General features: G+C 40.5%; 1 protein-coding gene across 3 annotated transcripts in view; it reads left to right on the top strand.

Annotated features, from left to right (window-relative positions):
* cN-IIIB (cytosolic 5'-nucleotidase IIIB) overlaps window positions 1-24,027 on the top strand; it is a 184,333-nt gene that overhangs the window by 118,711 nt on the left and 41,595 nt on the right. For all 3 annotated transcript variants that reach the window (XM_070097780.1, XM_070097779.1, XM_070097781.1), the window contains exons 5-6: window positions 5,900-6,122; window positions 11,425-11,587. In XM_070097780.1, the coding sequence (XP_069953881.1) occupies window positions 5,900-6,122; window positions 11,425-11,587 (386 nt within the window). The remainder of the gene's footprint in view (window positions 1-5,899; window positions 6,123-11,424; window positions 11,588-24,027) is intronic.

The raw sequence follows: 24,027 nt of genomic DNA on the forward strand, positions 1-24,027 counted from the left end.
CTGTTATGTCACCATAGTTCCTCATTACTACTGTTATCTGTCACCATAGTTTATCATTGCTACTGTTATCTGTCACCATAGTTCCACATTTTACTGTTACTGGGTCACCATAGTTCCTCATTACTACTGTAATCTGTCACCATAGTTTCTCATTGCTATTGTTATCTGTCACCATAGTTCCTCATTATTACTGTTATGTCACCATAGTTCCTCATTATTTTATCTGTCACCATAGTTCCACATTTTACTGTTATCTGTCACCATAGTTCCTCACTACTGTTATCTGTCACCATAGTTTCTCAGTACTACTGTTATCTGTCACCATAGTTTCTCAGTACAGTGGACCCCCACCTTACGATATTATTTCATTCCAAAAGTATGTTCAGGTGCCATTACTGGACGAATTTGTTCCCATAAGGAATATTGTGAATTAGATTAGCCCATTTCAGACCCCCAAACATACACGTACAAATGCACTTACATAAATACATTTACATAATTGGTCGCATTGGGAGCTGATCGTAAATTGGGGGTCCACTGTACTACTGTTATCTGTCACCATAGTTTCTCAGTACTACTGTTATCTGTCACCATAGTCCCACATTTTACTGTTATCTGTCACCATAGTTCCTCATTACTACTGTTATCTGTCACCATAGTTTCTCAGTACTACTGTTATGTCACCATAGTTTCTCAATACTACTGTTATGTCACCATAGTTTCTCAGTACTACTGTTATCTGTCACCATAGTTTCTCAGTACTACTGTTATCTGTCACCATAGTTTCTCAGTACTACTGTTATGTCACCATAGTTTCTCATTGCTACTGTTATCTTTCACCATAGTTCCTCATTACTACTGTTATCTGTCACCATAGTTCCTCATTACTACTGTTATGTCACCATAGTTCCTCACTACTATTGTCACCATAGTTCCTCACTACTGTTGTCACCATAGTTCCTCTTTACTAATGTTATCTGTCACCATAGTTCCTCAGAACTACTGTTGTATGTCACCAAAGTTCCTCTGCACTACTGTTGTCTGTCACCATAGTTCCTCAGAACTACTGATGACTCACTATAGTTCCTCAGTACTACTACTGCTTCTCACCATAATTCCTAAGTACTACTGTATGTCACCATAGTTTCTCAGTATTACTACTACTGTCTCTCAACATAGTTTCTCAATACTGCTGCTACTGTCTCTCACTGGCATATCCTCTCTGAGGAGCTACTTCTGGAGTCTCCTTGTTCCCTGCATTGTCTCAGGTGGTACAGGGCAATGCATTGGTCTTCTTGGACTCTCTACATCAGGATTTGGTCTACATTTTTTAGCCTTAGTGTCTTTATTAGCTAATGTGCCTATTGACCTAAGAAAACCTTATACTAGTTCCCCACTATAACATTTGCTCACTTGTCCACCTTATCAAGTTTTCAACCTTGGCAAACTTCCTAAATAGTTACACAGTCCTCACTGAGCTTCTACACCCCAGCTTTTGGGTGTTTTCTGCCCTTGTGGGGACAGGCTTGTTCTTTTGCAAGGTAAGACACATATATCTACTTCCCTTAGCTTCTGAGATGTTCCAGCACTTTGGCAGATCAACCAACTCTTCGCCTTCAGGGTCCTCATCAGTGAGAACTTTGCCTGGTGGGTTTCAGTGTTCTGGTGAGGTGTTGAAGTCCTCCAGATGTGGTTTTTCTTTGCTTCAGGGGTTCTTCGCTAGGTTCTAGTTATTTGCCTTTCCAATTCTAGATCAAATGGCATCCTTGGTAAATGCTGTGTTTCTTGACTAGATAGTACCAGTTACCTTCTCTCTTCCTACTGCCTGCTTTGTTTCTGAACATTATTTACTTAACTCAGCTACACATCTACTGCATACAGGCAGGCCCCACTTATTTTATTATTTTTTATTATCACACTGGCCGATTCCCACCAAGGCAGGGTGGCCCGAAAAAGAAAAACTTTCACCATCATTCACTCCATCACTGTCTTGCCAGAAGGGTGCTTTACACTACAGTTTTTAAACTGCAACATTAACACCCCTCCTTCAGAGTGCAGGCACTGTACTTCCCATCTCCAGGACTCAAGTCCGGCTCGCCGGTTTCCCTGAACCCCTTCATAAATGTTACTTTGCTCACACTCCAACAGCACGTCAAGTATTAAAAACCATTTGTCTCCATTCACTCCTATCAAACACACTCACCCATGCCTGCTGGAAGTCCAAGCCCCTCGCACACAAAACCTCCTTTACCCCCTCCCTCCAACCTCTCCTAGGCCGACCCCTACCCCACCTTCCTTCCACTACAGACTGATACACTCTTGAAGTCATTCTGTTTCGCTCCTTTCTCTCTACATGTCCGAACCACCTCAACAACCCTTCCTCAGCCCTCTGGACAATAGTTTTGGTAATCCTGCACCTCCTCCTAACTTCCAAACTACGAATTCTCTGCATTATATTCACACCACACATTGCCCTCAGACATGACATCTCCACTGCCTCCAGCCTTCTCCTCGCTGCAACATTCATCACCCATGCTTCACACCCATATAAGAGCGTTGGTAAAACTATACTCTCATACATTCCCCTCTTTGCCTCCAAGGACAAAGTTCTTTGTCTCCACAGACTCCTAAGTGCACCACTCACCCTTTTCCCCTCATCAATTCTATGATTCACCTCATCTTTCATACACCCATCCGCTGACACGTCCACTCCCAGATATCTGAATACATTCACCTCCTCCATACTCTCTCTCTCCAATCTGATATCCAGTCTTTCATCACCTAATCTGTTTGTTATCCTCATAACCTTACTCTTTCCTGTATTCACTTTTAATTTTCTTCTTTTGCATACCCTACCAAATTCATCCACCAATCTCTGCAACTTCTCTTCAGAATCTCCCAAGAGCACAGTGTCATCAGCAAAGAGCAACTGTGACAACTCCCACTTTGTGTGATTCTTTATCTTTTAACTCCATGCCTCTTGCCAAGACCCTCGCATTTACTTCTCTTACAACCCCATCTATAAATATATTAAATAACCACGGTGACATCACACATCCTTGTCTAAGGCCTACTTTTACTGGGAAATAATTTCCCTCTTTCCTACATACTCTAACTTGAGCCTCACTATCCTCGTAAAAACTCTTCACTGCTTTCAGTAACCTACCTCCTATACCATACACCTGCAACATCTGCCACATTGTTCCCCTATCCACCCTGTCATACGCCTTTTCCAAATCCATAAATGCCACAAAAACCTCTTTAGCCTTATCTAAATACTGTTCACTTACATGTTTCACTGTAAACACCTGGTACACACACCCCCTACCTTTCCTAAAGCCTCCTTGTTCATCTGCTATCCTATTCTCCGTCTTACTCTTAATTCTTTCAATAATAACTCTACCATACACTTTACCAGGTATACTCAACAGACTTATCCCCCTATAATTTTTGCACTCTCTTTTGTCCCCTTTGCCTTTATACAAAGGAACTATGCATGCTCTCTGCCAATCCCTAGGTATCTTACCCTCATCCATACATTTATTAAATAATTGCACCAACCACTCCAAAACTATATCCCCACCTGCTTTTAACATTTCTATCTTTATCCCATCAATCCCGGCTGCCTTACCCCCTTTCATTTTACCTACTGCCTCACGAACTTCCCCCACACTCACAACTGGCTCTTCCTCACTCCTACAAGATGTTATTCCTCCTTGCCCTATTCACGAAATCACAGCTTCCCTATCTTCATCAACATTTAACAATTCCTCAAAATATTCCATCCATCTTCCCAATACCTCTAACTCTCCATTTAATAACTCTCCTCTCCTACTTTTAACTGACAAATCCATTTGTTCTCTAGGCTTCCTTAACTTGTTAATCTCACTCCAAAACTTTTTCTTATTTTCAACAAAATTTGTTGATAACATCTCACCCACTCTCTCATTTGCTCTCTTTTTACATTGCTTCACCACTCTCTTAACCTCTCTCTTTTTCTCCATATACTCTTCCCTCCTTGCATCACTTCTACTTTGTAAAAACTTCTCATATGCTAACTTTTTCTCCCTTACTACTCTCTTTACATCATCATTCCACCAGTCGCTCCTCTTTCCTCCCGCACCCACTTTCCTGTAACCACAAACTTCTGCTGAACACTCTAACACTACATTTTTAAGCCTACCCCATACATCTTTGACCCCATTGCCTATGCTCTCATTAGCCCATCTATCCTCCAATAGCTGTTTATATCTTACCCTAACTGCCTCTTTTAGTTTATAAACCTTCACCTCTCTCTTCCCTGATGCTTCTGTTCTCCTTGTATCCCATCTACCTTTTACTCTCAGTGTAGCTACAACTAGAAAGTGATCTGATATATCTGTGGCCCCTCTATAAACATGTACATCCTGAAGTCTACTAAACAGTCTTTTATCTACGAATACATAATCCAACAAACTACTGTCATTTTGCCCTACATCATATCTTGTTTACTTATTTATCCTCTTTTTCTTAAAATATGTATTACCTATAACTAAACCCCTTTCTATACAAAGTTCAATCAAAGGGCTCCCATTATCATTTACACCTGGCACCCCAAACTTACCTACCACACCCTCTCTAAAAGTTTCTCCTACTTTAACATTCAGGTCCCCTACCACAATTACTCTCTCACTTGGTTCAAAGGCTCCTATACATTCACTTAATAACATCTCCCAAAATTTTATAAAATTTAGCAGTACATTCGAGCAGTTAATTCGAACTCATTTGCTCCAAACATTAATTTTAATATTTAGCTTTTCATAAATTTTGGATATTTTGTCTCACAATCTTAATATTGCACCCAATTTACCTGATGGTGCTTGGATAGTAATAAGCTGGTGACAGGATAGAATAGAATAGAATTGTATGTCAATTTTTCCATTGTTTTAAATAGTAGTAGATTGTAATACAGTACATCACAATGTAAATTATTCCATTGTAATACCAAATTTCATTGTTTTAAATAGTACTAAACTGTAATATATCATATTGTAAATTTTTTAAATTGTTAAATTGTAATACTGTAATCTTTATTAACTAATTCAATAGTGTAATAAGTCTCTACTAGACTTATCAGAACCATGTAGACTTACCTGATAGAATATACAGTTCTATTGTACTCAATGTAATTCATCTAATGACCATATGAACTGTGTATTATTGCCTTACTAATCTTAAGTTATTCTCTAAGTTTGCCAGAAATGCTCTGCATACAAAGGGGCTTTTGGCATGTACACCCAACTATTATATTCCTCTGTACAACCATGTAATTTGTCAAAATAAACATCTATATCTTTAACATGGGCCACCTGATACCATGTGCTGATGGCAAATTTTCATATACGTACAGTATTTTAAAATTAATTTCAATGCTTATTGCCTATATTTCACCTCATACACATACCTAACATGATTTATATACTGTACAGTATATAGATTTTGTAAGAGGATGAGGACTATAGCTGTTAGTGATTAACATTTTTTATTTGATTTATGATGTTCTTAATTTTTTTTGTCTTAGATATGCATGGTTTCCAAAGTAGTTTTTGATCACTTTAAATTAGACTTGAAGTCTGGATTTCCTCTCACCCCAGAGGAGCTAGACTAACAGTGCTTGACAATATAAAATAATCCTTTAAAATGTCATACTTTTTTGTTAAATAAAAACTTTAACAATTTGTAATGATAATTAGACCCTCCAGATCACAAAACTAGTTGATGACATCTTGATATTTTTATTTGTAATAATTAAAAATGGCTGCCACAGAACCCATTTTTTGGAGGGCAAAATATTATTGTATAATTAAATATTATAGTATTTTATTCTTTTTAAAAAGTTGTAAAATTAACTCATTTGTAGGTATCATGGACAACAGCTCCCTCATGCCAGCATTCTTCCGTGAAGATTCAAACAAGCTGTTGGCCAAATATTATCCTATTGAGATTGATCCTAAGATGAGTGAGGAAGAGAAGATTCCATACATGATAGAGTGGTATGAACAAATCCACGAACTCATTGTTAAGTGCAAAGTCAGTCAGGAATCACTTGAAGAGATGGTCAGTTCCAGTAATGCTAGATTGAGGTATGCAAGTGTCTTGTACTCACTAGACTGTCATCCTTTTATTTCCTATATTGAGCACAAATTTGATTGATATAATTATCTTCAGTATTATATTTGTTAATTTCCCTTTTGGTGAGTAAGTGCTCAGAATTAATAAAAAAGAATTGGACAGTAGTAAAAATTATTAAAACTATCAATTATACACAGTATAGTAATAGAAATAGACTTAATTATAAGCTATGTAAGATTTAACCCTTTGACTGTTGCAACCCCAAATCCTGAGGTGTTTCCTGGTGTCAAAAAATTTTTGAAAAAAAAAAAATATATTTTCAACACCAAAAGAATGAAATTTGATGGAAAACTTACGGAATTATGCTCTCGCGAAGTTAGCGACCTCAGTGATATTTATGAAGCGGCGATTTTGCCCACTTTGAGCCCTATTTTTGGCTAATTCCATTGTTCCAATCGACCAAACTCGTACCTGTTTCTTTAGAACTCCATTTGTTCTATCAATTGAGTACAAGAAACTGCCCATTTACCGATTTCAACTACCCAATAATGTGGTCAGAAATTTGCAGTTTGGCCAATTTCACGCAAATTAAAAAATATGCCAATTTCAAAATAGGGTCCAGAATGAACAGTGCATACATTCCTGGCTCTAAAATAACATTTTCTTTGTTCATCAGTCATATCTCCAGACCCCTCTGATATTACTCTTGCTTTCTATTTTGAATTTTTATTCAAACAAAAAATAGAAGATTTACTGTTATGCAGACTACTTCAATATTGTAATAATTGTATAAATAATGTCAACCCATTCATGACTGCATATTGGGATGGCTAGTTGGACATTTATTGGACAATGACATCATTTGTTTACTCTTGAATATCGGCAAAAATCAAACATTTCTCCTACTTTGAGCTCCATTTCAAGGTTCTTTTCATAGTAAAACCAATCAAAATCACCTTTATTTCTATAATATGTTTTCCATTCTATCTAATGAGACCAAGAAAGCGAGAATACATCCATAAAACTATATGAAAATACACCACAAAGTCGGCGTTTTAATCCAAAAACAGTTTTTTTTTTTCTCATTCACTGCGTACTGCAGAATTTTTTTTATATAATGCACACTGACCACATAGACCCATTCTCTCACATGTGGGCCTACCAGCTTTCTCCTGCTTGATTTGAAGCCGCTAGAATTTTTGAGTATATATATACGTACTTGAAACACATTGGCTCGTAAGACGTATATATACGACCGAAACAGTCAAAGGGTTAAAGATTTTTTATTTCATGGGACTTTGCAATAGTGCAGCACACTAATACTTGCCTATTGAAGCTACAGTAATTATATTTCTGGTGTTCTTTCTTGGGTATTTATTGTGTCATATAAAGTTTGAAGGTTCCAGCAAATTTACAATGTCATATCAACTCATTCAGAGGATATCACATAGCTTATGTTATTAATACCAGGGGGTCCATCACATAGATCTAGGTTTTGAACACAGCTCCCTCAAATAAGCTGTGAGTGGTAAATTTTGGCCTAGCTATGAGAGAATGGGCCTGTGCAGTGAGTATGCACAATATAACATAATAAACCTGCCTCACAGTGTGTGAGGCAGGTTTATGTGTTTGTTTGGTTTAAAACAGTGACTTTGAGGTGTTTTATAGGATAGTTTTTTTTTTTTTTTTTTGCTGTTTCTTAGTATCAATTGATAGAATAGATGAAATACTACTGAAATAGAAATGATTTTGTTGATTTCAGGAATAGAAGTAGCTTGAAATTGGGCTCAAAGTAGCAGAAATATTCAATTTTTGCCAATTTTCCCTAAACCCTTGATGTCTGTTTTATGGGGTTTTAATAGGTCTGATTCAATTCTTGGGATGCCATAAACCATGATGAATCATTCCTGGTTATATTTTATTATTCGAGAAATAGGGTAAATCTTTAATATTTTGTGATGACTTCAAAATGGAAGGCAAGTGTAATATAGGAGAGTTCTGGGGGCATGATTAATGAGTAGAGAAAATGCTGTTTTTGTACCTGGAATGTCTATAGTCTTTATTTTTTACTTTATTTTTAAAAATAATTTTTTTTAATTTTGGTGTCATTACCTTCAGAAAAAGATTCTCTGTCATTTTGGAAGAATTGTCTTTTATATGTGGACACTGACAGCTATACATATATTTCAGGGGTCTGGACAGTGAAAGGGTTAAGAAACTGTTAAAATTCTAACTGTTTATAAACAGTGGTTTCATCATATTTCATCATATCTTTGTATTATAGGGACCCTTGTCCCCTCATGTGTGCACACGCGCATGCACACACGCACACACGCAAGTGCACGCTCGCACACACACAGGTGGCCAAAGACTGCAAACCTCACTCAAGGAGAAAGATCTTGCGGTGAGTATAATACCAAGCACGTCTCTGGAAGCACACATCAACCAGATAACTGCTGCAGCATATGGGCACCTGGTAAACCTGAGAATAGCGTTCAAATACCTCAGTAAGGAATTGTTCAAGACACTGTACACCATGTATGTCAGGCCCATACTGGAGTATGCAGCACGAGTTTGCAACCCACACCTGGTCAAGCACATCAAGAAATTAGAGAAAGTGCAAAGGTTTGCACTAAGGCTAGTTCCAGAGCTAAGGGGAATGTCCTATGAAGAAAGGTTAAGGGAAATCAGCCTGACGACACTGGAGGACAGGGGGGATTAGGGGAGACATGATAGCAACATACAGAATACTGAAAGGAATAGATAAGGTGGACAGAGACAGGATGTTCCAGAGAGGGGACACAGAAACAAGGGGTCACAATTGGAAGTTGAAGACTCAGATGAGTCAAAGGGATGTTAGGAAGTATTTCTTCAGTCACAGAGTTGTCAGGAAATGGAATAGTTTGGGAAGTGATGTAGCAGAGGCAGGATCCATACATAGCTTTAAGAAGAGGTATAATAAAGCTCATGAAGCAGGGAAAGTGACCTAGTAGTGACCAGTGAAGAGACAGGGCCAGGAGCTGTGACTCGACCCCTGCAATCACAACTAGATGAGTACACAGGGCAGTGTGGGTGTGGGTGTGTGAGAGTTGCACCACTGTGAGTGTGGCTCATCTTCAAGGTAAATTCTCTTTCATTCTCATTCTTTCTCATTCTCTTTGTCTCTCTCATTCTCTCTTCTCTCATTCTCTCTTCTCTCATTCTCTCTTCTCTCATTCTCTCTCCTCTCTCATTCTCTCTCATTCTCTCTCTTCTCTCTCATTCTCTCTCTCATTCTCTTTTTTTTTTCTTTTCTTTTTTTTTTCCACAGGGTTTGACAAGGTTAAGGATTCCTATCTTTATTGGCAAGCTAAGAGCTGTTACCTACATCAGCTCATTTGAAAGCATTTTGATTATGAGACATACAAGTAGGGAACAGGATGAAGTTGGAGCCATCTGTGGGCCAGCATTTTCATTTGATCAACTGACTTTATCTCGTTGACATCATTATGCTGTACGAATGTGTTCCATACTCGAGTCATCCTGGGTATGTATGATCTCAGATGGAGTGATGTTCTGGAGAAGGGTACAGCCAGATTGAAGTTGCTGCTTTCTGCCCGTCTTGTGGCATAAAAGCTTGTTTCACGCTGTCCTCGATGTGGATCCAAGTGTGGTACTTTGACAATATTGGCCTTGTACATAACAGTAAGGCCACCCACATCCCTCCTATGTTGAAGGCTCTGCTGAAATGACAGATCTATCCAGGATGGGTCCAGGCGAGAGATGAGACGTCTTGCTCTGTTCTCTACTCTGTCAAGCAGTCGCAGATGAGAGGGGGGGCAGGCAAACCAAGAAAGTGGAGCATACTCAAGGTGTGAGCATACTTGTGCCTCGTACAGGATCTTGCAACCCCTACTGTCAAGCAGATGCGAGATACGGCGAAGTGCTGTAAGCTTCCTGGCTGCCTTGTTTGCAAGATTTACAACATGGTTCTTCATGGTTAGTTTGGAGTCAAATTTCACCCCAAGGATATCAACTTCTTCTCCAGGTGCCAACACCCTCCCATTCATCTTTACTACTGCACCAGCATTACCATCATGGTGCCTAGAGACGATCATCATTTGCATTTTCTCAGGTGCAAATGTTACTTGCCATCTATTTCCCCAAGCTGACATAGCTCTCAGCTGGTGATTGATGTAGCTTAGAGCAGCTGGCATTTCTTCTCTTGGATAAGTGAATGTCGGTGTACAGTCGTCTGCATATGCATGTGATTCTGGGATGAGATGAAGAAGGCCGTTGAAGTAGACATTCCATAACAATGGTCCCAGTACGCTTCCTTGTGGAACACTTGCCCCAATAGGATGTCTTGCTGATTCCGTTCCACTGAGAACTACACTTAGTGATCTACCATGAAGGTAATCACTGAGGAGACATAGCGTAGAGCCTGCAATTCCCAGTGCTTGAAGTTTTGCTAAGAGGCCCTGGTGCCACACCCGGTCGAAAGCGCCAGCAATGTCCAGTGCTACCACACAGCTGACTTTGGATTCATCCAGTGACTGGTGCCACTTAGTGGAGAGGTTTAACAACAGATCAGCAGCAGAGTAACCTTTCCTGAAGCCATATTGACGATCACAAAGTAGTGAGTGGTAGTCAAAAAATTCTGTCATTTGTCTTGAGATTATTGTCTCAAGGATCTTACCAGTGATTGACAGGAGTGACACTGGTCTGTAGTTGCTGATTTCTGCTCTGCTCTTCTTTTTGTGAACAGGGACTACATTTGCCTCTTTCCATAGAGAGGGCCATTTACACTGTACTAGGCAGTGCTGAAAGATGCGAGTTAGAGGTGCTGCTAGCTGGTCTGCACATCTTCTCAACAATCTTGGGCTCAACTTGTCTGGGCCCACAGCCTTTTCTTGGTCAAGCGATTTAAGAAGGAAATGCACCTCCTCCTGCCTTATTGTCACCACTGACAGTTTTGACACAGTTCTTGCAGCTAGCCAAGGAGGGTCCCTTGCTGGATCAGGAACTTGCATTTTGGTAGCAAAGTGTTCAGCAAAGAGGTCCGCCTTCTCTTGACTACTAGTAGAGGTGGTCCCATCCTGTCGATTTAGAGGTGGAATGAGCTCATCAGGCAGATAACCTTGTCTCTCCTTGACCAGGGACCACCAGGTTTTGGAGCCTACCCTACCTCTCTCTCTCTCTCTCTCTCTCTCTCTCTCTCTCTCTCTCTCTCTCTCTCTCTCTCTCTCTCTCTCTCGTGCACGCGCGCACACTCGTACTTTCTTCCTTCTCTCTGTTTATGATACCCCATGATTGTAGTAATCTTCTTTTCAGAGATGGGACAGAGGAACTGCTGAGCAAGTTACATAGTGCAGAGGTGCCTGTGTTAGTGTTCTCAGCGGGGATGGGAGACATTCTGGAACAAGTACTGAGACATTTTAATGTTTACACTGACAATGTCAAAGTTGTCTCAAATTTCTTCAAATACAATGACAAGGTAATACCAACTATTTCTAATATTTCTGTGTTTTTGAGAAAGATTGATTTAATGTATTAACCCTTTGAGGGTCCATCCCATAGTTCTACGGCTTTGAAGCCAGGGTTCAAGCTGTAGTTTTATGCCATGAGCTCAGCTCACTCAGATGGACCTGGATATGAGAGAAGGGATCTGTGTGGTAAGTGTGCCCCATATAAAACAAATCCTGGAATAACCAAGGGAATCACTTGGAATCTCGCGCATTGCGAAAAGAGCACATGGTAGAAATCTGTGCCAGTCCGTTGGTTTAAGAATACATAGTTTATTTAATATTGACTTTAGGATGGCATGTTGTCGCTCCATGCATAATGAGAAAAAAATGTAACCGTGTTTTTGGATTAAAAAAGTGACTTTGCTGTGTACTTTTGTATAGGTTTTGATTGTACAGTGGACCCCCCGGTTAACGATATTTTTTCACTCCAGAAGTATGTTCAGGTGCCAGTACTGACCGAATTTGTTCCCATAAGAAATATTGTGAAGTAGATTAGTCCATTTCAGACCCCCAAACATACACGTACAAACGCACTTACATAAATACACTTACATAATTGGTCGCATTCGGAGGTAATCGTTATGCGGGGGTCCACTGTATTTGCTGTTTCTTGGTTTCATTTCACAGAATTGAAGATATATTACATCACATGTCCAATACACGTCAACTGGTGGGTCTAATATACATTCATGAATGTGCTGATATTATTTATACATATATTACAATATTGCATAACAGTAAATCTTCTGTTTTTTGGTGTGAAGAAAAATTCTCTGTGAATAAAAAATCACAGTGGAATTCATCTGTAAAGCCTGGAAACATAACTAATAAACAGGAAATGTTATTTTAGTACCAGGAATGCCTACTTTGTTTATTCTGAACCCTATTTTGAAATTGGAATATTTTGAACTTCGTGTGAAATTGGCCAGATTACCAATTTCTGATCACCTTATTGGGGAATTGAAATGCAGATCCACGTCTCTTTATCTGAAACCCTTGGGATCAGTAGTGTTTCTAATTTCAGAATTTTTCAAATTTCAGAATGAAGGTGGGGTCTAGGGCTGCACCCGATAATCAAACATTAACATTGCAGCAAAAACGTATGAATACTCACACTAAGTGGGATTAATAAAGAGTACAAATACTACTATGGTTTATTTATAGAGTGACATATTGATAAATGAAATAATGGGATAATTATAGACCACGAACATGATTCTCAAGACGATGGACAGACGGTGTTTTTAAAGACTTCTTCAAGTGTCATCTGTCTTATTAACATAGGTTTCTGTCTAAGCAATCTCTCTTTAACTGAGTAAATTGCTATAATCTCTTGCTCACTGATAAATGCACGTTGTTCAAGGCCAGCATTTAACTGATCACATATTTTCACCATATCATCTATGGGGACTTTTTCACCTGTGTTCACAATGTCATCATCATCACTACAATCCTCATGCTCATTTGTACGTATTTAACACCATTTCAGCAATTTCACCATCACTCAAAGGATGCACAACAGGTGCATCATTGTCAGTGTTCAGCATTTCTTCGATGTCAGCTTCCTGTAACTTATTTACACTTTCGTCTGATAAACTTTTAGTGTAAGTTATGAGGTTTAACAACATTGTCTTCTCATCAGTGACATGAAATCCTTCAAAGTCTTCATCTGTAGGTTCATTTACATCTAACATCATTTTAGGCCAAAGTCTGTGCCAAGCATTTGTTAATGTTAATTTATCAACATCCTTCCAAGCATTAACAACTGCATCAGTGGCATCCTTAACACTGAACTCTTTCAGGAAGAAAGATTCCTATTCCTCTGTTGACTGCAGCAAGCATACAGTTTAAAAAATAGTCTTTATATTTGCTCTTCATGAAGCGTAAAATTCCTTGGTCATAAGGCTGTAATACAGATGTTACATTAGGGGGCAAGTAGATGCCGAAAACATTATTTTTCACTAGAAGTTCGACAGGGGGATGTGCGGAGCAGTTATCCAGGAGCAAAAAATTTTTACAGTTTTCTTCTAGTGTAGCTTGCCTGCAATGAGCTCATGCTGACTGACGCTCCACATGCCAAAAAAAACTTTGGTTTTCGGAACTTGTTGATTGGGCAGTTTCTTGTGCTCATTCGATAAAATAGAAATGGTACTCGCAAAATAGCTAAGAATTTGGTTGAATGGAATAATGTAGTTGGCTTAAAATAGGAGTCAAAGTGGTAAAATCACTGATGCGTAAATATCGCTGATGCAGTAAAATTTGAGAGTGTAATTTTGCCAGTTTTCCATCAAATTTTGTACTTTTTGTTTTATTACCTTCAGAAAAAGATTCTCTGCCTGCAATGAGCTCATGCTGACTGACGCTCCACACGCCACAAAAAAACTTCGGTTTTCGGAACTTGTTGATTGGGCAGTTTCTTGTGCTCATTCAATAAAATAGAAGTGGTACTAGTGAAATAGCTAAGAATTTGTTTGAATGGAATATTGTAATTGGCCTAAAATAGGAGTCAAAGTGGTAAAATCGCCGATGCATAAATATCACTGACGCAGTAAAATTTGAGAGTGTAATTTTGCCAATTTTCCATCAAATTTTGTACTTTTTGTTTTATTACCTTCAGAAAAAGATTCTCTACCATTTCATAAGAAAAAAATAACAAGGCGTAGAATTATGGCTTGCACCCTCAAAGGGTTAATAATTTCTAATACAGTAGACCTTCATATTGCACAGTACAGTAGACCCTCTGTTTTTGTTAGCCTCTGATTTCATGATTTTCGGTTATCACCAACTTTTTTCGTCAAAATATATAGTCTCTGTTTTCGTTAATTCCCTTTGGTTTTGTTAGTTGTACGGAACATGTCCAAGTGCCGCGCACACACAAAGCCTCCCACACACGCATTCTGAGTCAGTGTGGAGCTGTTTCTTGGTGAGTGAACATTACCTTGCAAGGTGATATGAAACATCTTGTAATAATCCATTGCTTTTTGTGCTTCTTTATTGTGTGTGACTGCTAAATAAGCCACCATGGCCCCAAAGAAAGCTCCTAGTGCCAGCCCTTACGTAAAGGAGGTGAGAAATATAATAGAACTCAAGAAAGAACTTGTATCGAAGTGGAGAAGGAAGAGAGTGGGGAGAATGTGCCTTCTTCAGTGATTCATTGATATGTATGATACTAAAGCAGTAGGAGTCGATAAAAGCTATAGCATTAACAGTGTAGCAAGTAAGTTAAGCAATTAAGCGAAAGAAAAAGAACGACACAAAACTAACTCCTCCAATGTTGTTGGTATATAGGCCCACTGACAACATACACCACCCTGTGCATCTTCCACCACCCGAAACCAATGCCAGCATCTCCTCCAAGGTAAGTGAAAATATTTCTTATTTATAAAGTGTAAATATTTCTTATTTACAAATTAAAGTGTAAATATTTCTTATTTACAAATTAAAGTGTAAATATTTCTTATTTACAAATTAAATTGTAAATATTTCTTATTCTTTTTATGAGGATAGTGAGGCTCAGGTTAGAGTGTGTAGAAGAGAGGGAGACTACTTCTCAGTAAAAGTAGGTCTTAGACAGGGATGTGTAATGTCACCATGGTTGTTTAATATATTTATAGATGGGGTTGTAAAAGAAGTAAATGCTAGGGTGTTCGGGAGAGGGGTGGGATTAAATTATGGAGAATCAAATACAAAATAGGAATTGACACAGTTACTTTTTGCTGATGATACTGTGCTTATGGGAGATTCTAAAGAAAAATTGCAAAGGTTAGTGGACGAGGTTGGGAGTGTGTGTAAAGGTAGAAAGTTGAAAGTGAACATAGAAAAGACTAAGGTGATGAGGGTATCAAATGATTTAGATAAAGAAAAATTGGATATCAAATTGGAGAGGAGGAATATGGAAGAAGTGAACGTTGTCAGATATTTGGGAGCTGACATGTCAGCGGATGGATTTATGAAAGATGAGGCTAATCATAGAATTGATGAAGGAAAAAAAAGGCAAGTGGTGCGTTGAGGTATATGTGGAGACAAAAAATGTTATCTATGGAGGCAAAGAAGGGAATTTATGAAAGTATAGTACAGTGGACCCCCGGTTAACGATATTTTTTCACTCCAGAAGTATATTCAGGTGCCAGTACTGACCGAATTTGTTCCCATAAGAAATATTGTGAAGTAGATTAGTCCATTTCAGACCCCCAAACATACACGTACAAATGCACTTACATAAATACACTTACATAATTGGTCGCATTCGGAGGTAATCGTTATGCGGGGGTCCACTGTAGTACCAACACTCTTATATGGGTGTGAAGCTTGGGTTGTAAATGCTGCAACGAGGAAGTGGTTGGAGGCAGTGGAGATGTCCTGTCTAAGGGCAATGTGTGGTGTAAACATTATGCAGAAAATTCGAAATGTGGAAATTAGGAGAAGGTGTGGAGTTAATAAAAGTATTAGTCAGAGGGTTGAAGAGGGGTTGCTGAGGTGGTTTGGTCATTTAGAGAGAATGGATCAAAGTAGAATGACATGGAGAGCGTATATATCTGTAGGGGAAGGTAGACGGGGTAGGGGTCATCCTTGAAAATGTTGGAGGGAGGGGGGTAAAGAAGGTTTTGTGGGCGAGGGGCTTGGACTTCCAGCAAGCGTGTGAGCGTGTTAGGAGTGAATGCAGACGAATGGTATTTGAACCTGACGAGCTGTTGGAGTGTGAACAGGGTAATATTTAGTGAAGGGATTCAGGGAAACCGGTTATTTTTATATAGCTGGACTTGAGTCCTGGCAATGGGAAGTACAATGCCTGCACTTTAAAGGAGGGGTTTGGGATATTGGCAGTTTGGAGGGATATGTTGTGTATCTTTATATGTATATGCTTCTAAACTGTTGTATTCTGAGCACCTCTGCAAAAACAGTGAGTATGTGTGAGTGAGGTAAAAGTGTTGAATGATGATGAAAATATTTTCTTTTTGGGGATTTTCTTTCATTTTGGGTCACCCTGGCTTGGTGGGAGGTAGCCGACTTGTTAAAAAAAAAAAAATCTTATTTATAAATTACGTACATTGTTTCACTGTGATTAATGGTGGTGGCCTCTGCTGTTGCTACCACCACCACTATATGTACAGTTTATGCTGTCAGTGGCCCTTATAAACCCAACAACAACACCACCACCACCACTTGTCATATACGTAATGACACATTTTATTCATTTTAGAGTATATATCATGTTTCTGTGTTATTAATATTGTTTATTATGTCATATTAGATGAATTGTGATAGATAAATTAGCTGTAGAATCAATATTAGCATGATATTGAAGCATTTTGTCCTGTCTCCAAACAATAAACTTGCCTCCCTCTCCCCTGCTTACCGTTTTCCATATGCTAACGAGAGTCTTCAATAAAGGTAAAAGTGATTTAAATGTTCATTTATCCATTTCATTAGTGCTTTATATTTATTTATTGTTTTCTGTATGTAAAACTATAGTTATTCTCTAAAAAATGCATTTTTTGTTAACCCTTTGACTGTCCCAGGCCCGTTTCTGAAACTGTCATTCTATTTTGAAAAATATTTGAAAAAAAAATTTTTATTTTCTTACCAAAATGTTAGGATTATTTTACTGAGTGTTTTAAGCCTAAAAACATTTTTTTGCCCTCAGTACTTACTGAAATATAGAGGCGCAAAGTTGGCAGAAAATGAGCCGCATATGGCAACAGCGGTGAATGCCGCTCACTTGGTATTCTTTTATTTACTCCAATTCGAAGGTTTCTTGTATTTTCCAATACAGTAGACCGTCATTTAGCACTTTAGTTACGTTCCTGAAAATGCCGTGTTAGGTAAAAAATCGTGTTAGATGAACTAAAGAACTTATGGGGAAAAATAGGGTTAAGTTCCTGGGAGTCCCCCAAAAAACGCCAAACAATTTTTTTTTAGCCTCCACATCTTATAAAAATAAAAGTGAATATGTAGTTGTAGTTCATTGTTGTGATGTATTATGTTGTTTTTACTGCTTAAGACTACAAATGTAACAGAAATAATAGTATTTCTTACCTTAAATTGTGGGTGCTGGTGTTTGTGGATGATTGTGAAGAGAGTGTAGAGTTATGTTGTGGTCCTACTGGGCTGAGGTGGATGGTAGAGGTTCTGGTACTGAAGTCAATGGTTGTACTGGAGTGTCTAACTTTAAGTCATTCAGTTAGTCAAGTCAGTCAGTCAGTCATATCATTCAGTAAGTCATTCAGTTAGTCAAGTCAGTCAGTCAGTCATATCATTCAGTAAGTCTGTCAAGTCACTCAGTAAGTCAGTCAAATCACTCAGTAAGTCAGTCAAGTCACTCAGTAAATCTGTCAAGTCATTCCGTAAGTCTGCCAAATCACCCAGTAAGTTTGTCAAGTCATTGAGTAAGTCAGTCAAGTCACTCAGTAAGTCAATCAAATCACTCAGTAAGTCAGTCAGGTCACTCAGTAAGTCAGTCAAGTCATTCAGTAAGTCATCCAAGTCATTCAGTAAGTCAGTCAAGTCACTCAGTAAGCCAGTCAAATCATTCAGTAAGTCAGTCAAATCACTCAGTAAGTCAGTCAGTCCAGTCACTCAGTAAGTCTGTCAAGTCATTCAGTAAGTCAGTCAAGTCACTCAGTAAGTCAGTCAAATCACTCAGTAAGTCTGTCAAGTCATTCAGTAAATCAGTCAAGTCACTCAGTAAGTCTGTCAGGTCATTCAGTAAGTCAGTTAAGTCATTCAGTAAGTCAGTCAAGTCACTCAGTAAGTCAGTCAAGTCATTCAGTAAGTCAGTCAAATCACTCAGTAAGTCAGTCAAATCACTCAGTAAGTCAATCAAATCACTCAGTAAGTCAGTCAGGTCACTCAGTAAGTCAGTCAAGTCATTCAGTAAGTCATCCAAGTCATTCAGTAAGTCAGTCAAGTCAGTCAATAAGTTAGTCAAGTCACTCAGTAAGTTAGTCAAGTCAAGTCATTCAGTAAGTCAGTCAGGTCATTCAGTAAGTCAGTCAAATCACTCAGTAAGTCAATCAAATCACTCAGTAAGTCAGTCAGGTCACTCAGTAAGTCAGTCAAGTCATTCAGTAAGTCATCCAAGTCATTCAGTAAGTCAGTCAAGTCACTCAGTAAGCCAGTCAAATCATTCAGTAAGTCAGTCAAATCACTCAGTAAGTCAGTCAGTCCAGTCACTCAGTAAGTCAGTCAAATCACTCAGTAAGTCTGTCAAGTCATTCAGTAAATCAGTCAAGTCACTCAGTAAGTCTGTCAGGTCATTCAGTAAGTCAGTTAAGTCATTCAGTAAGTCAGTCAAGTCACTCAGTAAGTCAGTCAAGTCATTCAGTAAGTCAGTCAAATCACTCAGTAAGTCAGTCAAATCACTCAGTCAGTCAGTCAAGTCAGTCAATAAGTTAGTCAAGTCACTCAGTAAGTTAGTCAAGTCACTCAGTAAGTCAGTCAGTCAGTTCAGTCAGTCAGTCATTCAGTAAGTCAGTCACTCAGTAAGTCAGTCACACAAACTAATGTTTACCTCTTTTTCTGTGTACAAAGGAACACTTCATTATGGCTACAGGTTATCTCTTGTCTAATATCTTTGTTTCTTTGCTCATTCTAAGACTTACGTGCTTATACCATTTCGTGCCACTTTCAGCAACACTGGTATGGCTACTGGGTGTCATGATTGCTTGGGAGATACAAGATATAGTAATTAAAATATCAAAACACAATTCACAAACACAGCTGCCTTGTAGCAGAGAACGACTGGACTGGACACACATGAATTACGAACGCTGGGATGGTGGGGTTGTGTCGGGGAGTGGCAGGGGATGGCAGGAGGGCTCCCCAGCTGCTCCACAACAAGGCAGCCGCTTGAGCAAGAGAATTTTTTTTTTCCTTCCTGCAAACTGAACCGTGTTAAATTAATTATACGGCGTGTTACATAAAATTGTGCCGCAATTCTTCAATCGTGCAATACCCAAATCATGCCAAATAAACTCATGCTAAATGACGGTCTACTGTATTTTTCTTTTCTGAGTAACTCATGTGGCCTGTGAGACCAAAGTAAGGTGCATTGTTCAAATATGCACTTATTGTATACAACACAATAACTGCACAAACATTATCATTATTATATTGTTTACAAAGCTTGTTTACACAAACCAACAATGACTTTGTAAATGGTCCAAGTCGGACCGAAACGTCGTCATAAGCTCCTCTCTTCTATGTGCGGGTTGTTTGTGTGTCGTTCCAGTCACGGTATTGTGCCTTTTTTTTTGTTAATACAAAAAATTTTTTATTACTAATGTTCTATAATATATATACAAATGTACAGTTACTGAACACTTTCCTAGAACTACTGCAGCTTGTGGAAGTCTTTGAAACATGGGTATATGCAGAGTGGTACTTGACACTCATCACACATAAAACGAGTGTCTCTGAATTTTTGTGGTATGTGCACAGACAAAACACCTCTTCTGAGCACTTTTCTTGAAAGCAGTAGGAGGCAGGTGTATGGGATAGTGATAACCAGGCATCAGACGAGATGGCATGTGTTGGTAATTTCGTGGACACTGGTCTATTGCAGGTGTTGCTCCTTGGTACTTGAATATTATTTGTCTGATGACTGACAAACAAAATTCACCATATTTTGGTTTGTTGTTGGTCTTCAACTTGAATATGTTATCATTCAGCATGGAAATATCAAGAAGATGGAAAAAAAGTTTTATGTACCACTTATAACTTGCGAGCACAATCAGCAAACCCAATCTGCATGTCACATTTGTCAACTAAGTGCATATTGAGGTTGTAGTCCATCACAGCTGCAGGTTTTAGAATGGGTTCATTGGTCTCTCTGTTCTGCCTGCTACTGAAATGCCGTGATGTCATTGGCAGTAAAGGCCTGCACCTCACCTCCGTGAGTGTCTGCATTGACCCTAGGTATATGCTTATGATTACCACACACTGTGCCATGTTCACTCGCAAGAAATCACTGAGTAAGGGGCTTGTGTACCAGTTATCAGTAAATAATATATGCCCCTTAGCAAGATATGGTTCCATCATTGTTCTAACCACATTACGAGAGATACCCAATAACTTCCTGGTATCTCTCAATGTATTACTGCTAGTGTACACAATTATATCCAAAACCAGACCACCTTTGCTCTCACACAGTACAAATAACTTTACACCAAAGCATTTCCTCTTGCTTGGTATATACTGCCTTTGAACAGAATCAAAGACTCATCAATAACACGTTTCCTGAAGGGATAAAAATACATACAGCATTTTTGTTTCAGGTACATGAACACATTCCTGATCTTATATAACCTGTCGTTTCTATCAGGCCTGGTTTTGTCTGAGAAGTGTAGCATACGTAACAGTATCAAAAAACAATTCATTGGTATAATATCGCTAAAACCTGGGGTTGAAATCAGGCATTCCATCGACCAGTATGTGGTGACAATGTGCTTATACACGTGGCATAAGCATTATTGTGGCAAAGAACAGGTATATCTCTGCCAAAGTTGTGTCCTTCCACTTGTGTAGCCGTGACCTTGGTGAAAGAATTGTATTCGCCATGGTGTACCCATAGTATGTGTTGCTTTCCCTGACAAAAATTTCCATCAGGGGTTCATCAAAGAATAACTGAAAGCATTCCAGTTCAGTGGCATTGTTCCTAAGTGTACACAGTGGCCGTATTCCACTTTGTGTTTCATGAAAGTCATGGGGGACGGGAAGCAAAATTGGCAACTTGCTGCCAATCCCAGATGCAGTCTGCTGGTGGGTTCTGGATATTGAAAGGTGGTTGTGGTTATGCAGGTTGTGGTTGTGGATGTTGCGGGAGTGTGGGGGTGGTTGAGGGTGGTTGTGGCTGTGCTGAGTTAGCAGCATGGGTAGCAGCATGGCCCACTACTGGTACCACATGATTCGTGCCACCGCTGCCGCCGCCTCCGCTGCCTCCGCCTCTGCCTCCTCCTCTTCTGCCTCCTCCTCTTCTGCCTCCTCCTCTTCTGCCTCCTTCTCCTCTGCCTCCTCCTCCTTTGCCTCCTCCTCCTCTGCCCCCTCCTCCTCCTCTGCTTCCTCCTCCTCTGCCTCCTCCTCCTCTGCTTCCTCCTCCTCTGCCTCCTCCTCCTCTGCCTCCTCCTCTGCCTCCTCCTCCTCTGCCTCCTCCTCCTCTGCCTCCTCCTCCTCCGCTGCCTCCTCCTCTGCCTCCTCCTCCTCTGCCTCCTCCTCTGCCTTCTCATCCTCTGCCTCCTCCTCCTCCTCTGCCTCCTCCTCCTCCTCCTCTGCCTCCTCCTCCTCCTCTGCCTCCTCCTCCTCTGCCTCCTCCTCCTCCTCTGCCTCCTCCTTCTCCACTGCTTCCTCCTCCTCCTCTGCCTCCTCCTCCTCCTCTGCCGCCTCCTCCTCCTCCTCTGCCTCCTCCTCCTCCTCTGCCTCCTCCTCCTCCTCTGCCTCCTCCTCCTCCTCTGCCTCCTCCTCTGCTGCTGCTGCCGCCGCCTCCTCTGCTGCTGCCGCTGCCGTCGCCGCCGCCACCGCCGCCTCCTTCGCCGCCGCCTCCGCCGCCTCCTCCGCCTCCTCCTCCTCCTCCTCCGCCTCCACCTCCGCCTCCTCCTCCTCCTCCTCCTCTGCCTCCTCCTCCTCTTCCTCCTCCTCCTCCTCCTCCTCCTCCTCCTCCTCCTCCTCCTCCTCCTCCTCCTCCTATGCCTCCTCTTCCTCTGCCTCCTTCTCCTCTGCCTCCTCCTCCTCTGCCTCCTCCTCCTCTGCCTCCTCCTCCTCTGCCTCCTCCTCCTCTGCCTCCTCCTCCTCTGCCTCCTCCTCCTCTGCGTCCTCCTCCTCTGCCTCCTCCTCTGCCTTCTCCTCCTCTGCCTTCTCCTCCTCTGCCTCCTCCTCCTCTGCCTCCTCCTCCTCCTCTGCCTCCTCCTCCTCTGCCTCCTCCTCCTCTGCCTCCTCCTCCTCTGCCTCCTCCTCTTCTGCCTCCTCCTCCTCTGCCTCCTCTTCCTTTGCCTCCTCCTCCTCTGCCTCTGCCTCTGCCTCCTCCTCCTCTGCCTCCTCCTCCTCTGCCTCCTCCTCCTCCTCTGCCTCCTCCTCCTCCTCCTCCTCCTCTGCCTCCTCTGCGTCCTCCTCCTCCTCTGCCGCCTCCTCTGCCTCCTCCTCCCTTTCCTCCTCTTCCCCTGCCTCCTCCTCCCCTCCCTCCCTCCCTCCTGCACATTGCACATCCCCATTGCAACAATATCATCATCTTCACTCTCAGGTCGTGGTGTAGGGCCACGGGATGTACTCTGATATTTACTCTTTTGCCTTGGAATGGCATATGGCACACTACCAGAACGCATGCTGCATTGTACATACTGCTGTTTCACTGGTGAATATCCCTCCTCACTGTCGCAACTCAAGCTGCTTTCAATAACTTCGAAATCACTATCATTATCACTTTCACTGCTCACATCTGAGTACGGTAGATGGGGAAATAGTTTCCTTTTTCGTCCTGGTACAGATGAACGTGAATGAGATGGCCCAGCACCAGAGGTGGAAGGTTGAGGATCATCTGGGTTTTCATCACTAATTACATTATCTTGGGCACTGCATTCAGTCACACCCTCTTGAAAACCATGGAATTCACTTTCACTGGCACTTCCATCAGTGTTAGAACTATCACTTGGGAACAGAAGACCTCCAATTCCCGAGGAGTGAGGTACTTCTTACCACGAGGTATGGTGAACAAGGACTACCAAGATGGCATTACCACAATGCACCAAAGAGTCCTCGATTTTTTTCACAGGACGCACATCCACCACACGGACCCATTCTCTCACATGTAGGCCTACCAGCTTTCTCCTGCTTGATTTGAAGCTGCTAGAATTTACACATATTAATACGTATGTCGGAAACATCGGCTCGTAAGACGTATATCTTCTTTCTTTCAACACACCGGCCGTATCCCACCGAGGTGGGGTGGCCCAAAAGGAAAAATGAAAGTTTCTCTTTTTATATTTAGTAATATATACAGGAGAAGGGGTTTAAGACGTATATATACGACCGAAACAGTCAAAAGGTTAATACTTTTGGGTGTCTGGAACGGATTAATTGGATTTACATTATGTATTTCTTATGGGGAAAATTATTTCAGTTTTCATGATTTTCAGGTTTCACCAGACTCTCTGGAACAGATTAATCATGAAAACTGAGGGTCCACTGTAATTACATTCCTGAAAATTCCGTGTTAGATAAATTCATGTTATATAAACTAAAGAACTTGTGGGGGAAATAGGGTTACGTTCCTGGAACACCCCAAAAAGCCAAACAACTTTTTTTTTTTTTAGACATCCAGATCTTGCAGAAATAAAAATGATAATGTTGTTTTTGTTGCTTAAGACTGCAGACCCAACAGAAATAATACTACAGCCACTCCTCACTTAGCGATGTACTCGTT

The sequence above is a fragment of the Cherax quadricarinatus genome, chromosome 59, assembly GCF_038502225.1.
Source record: "Cherax quadricarinatus isolate ZL_2023a chromosome 59, ASM3850222v1, whole genome shotgun sequence".
Classification (NCBI taxonomy): Eukaryota; Metazoa; Arthropoda; class Malacostraca; order Decapoda; family Parastacidae; genus Cherax; species Cherax quadricarinatus.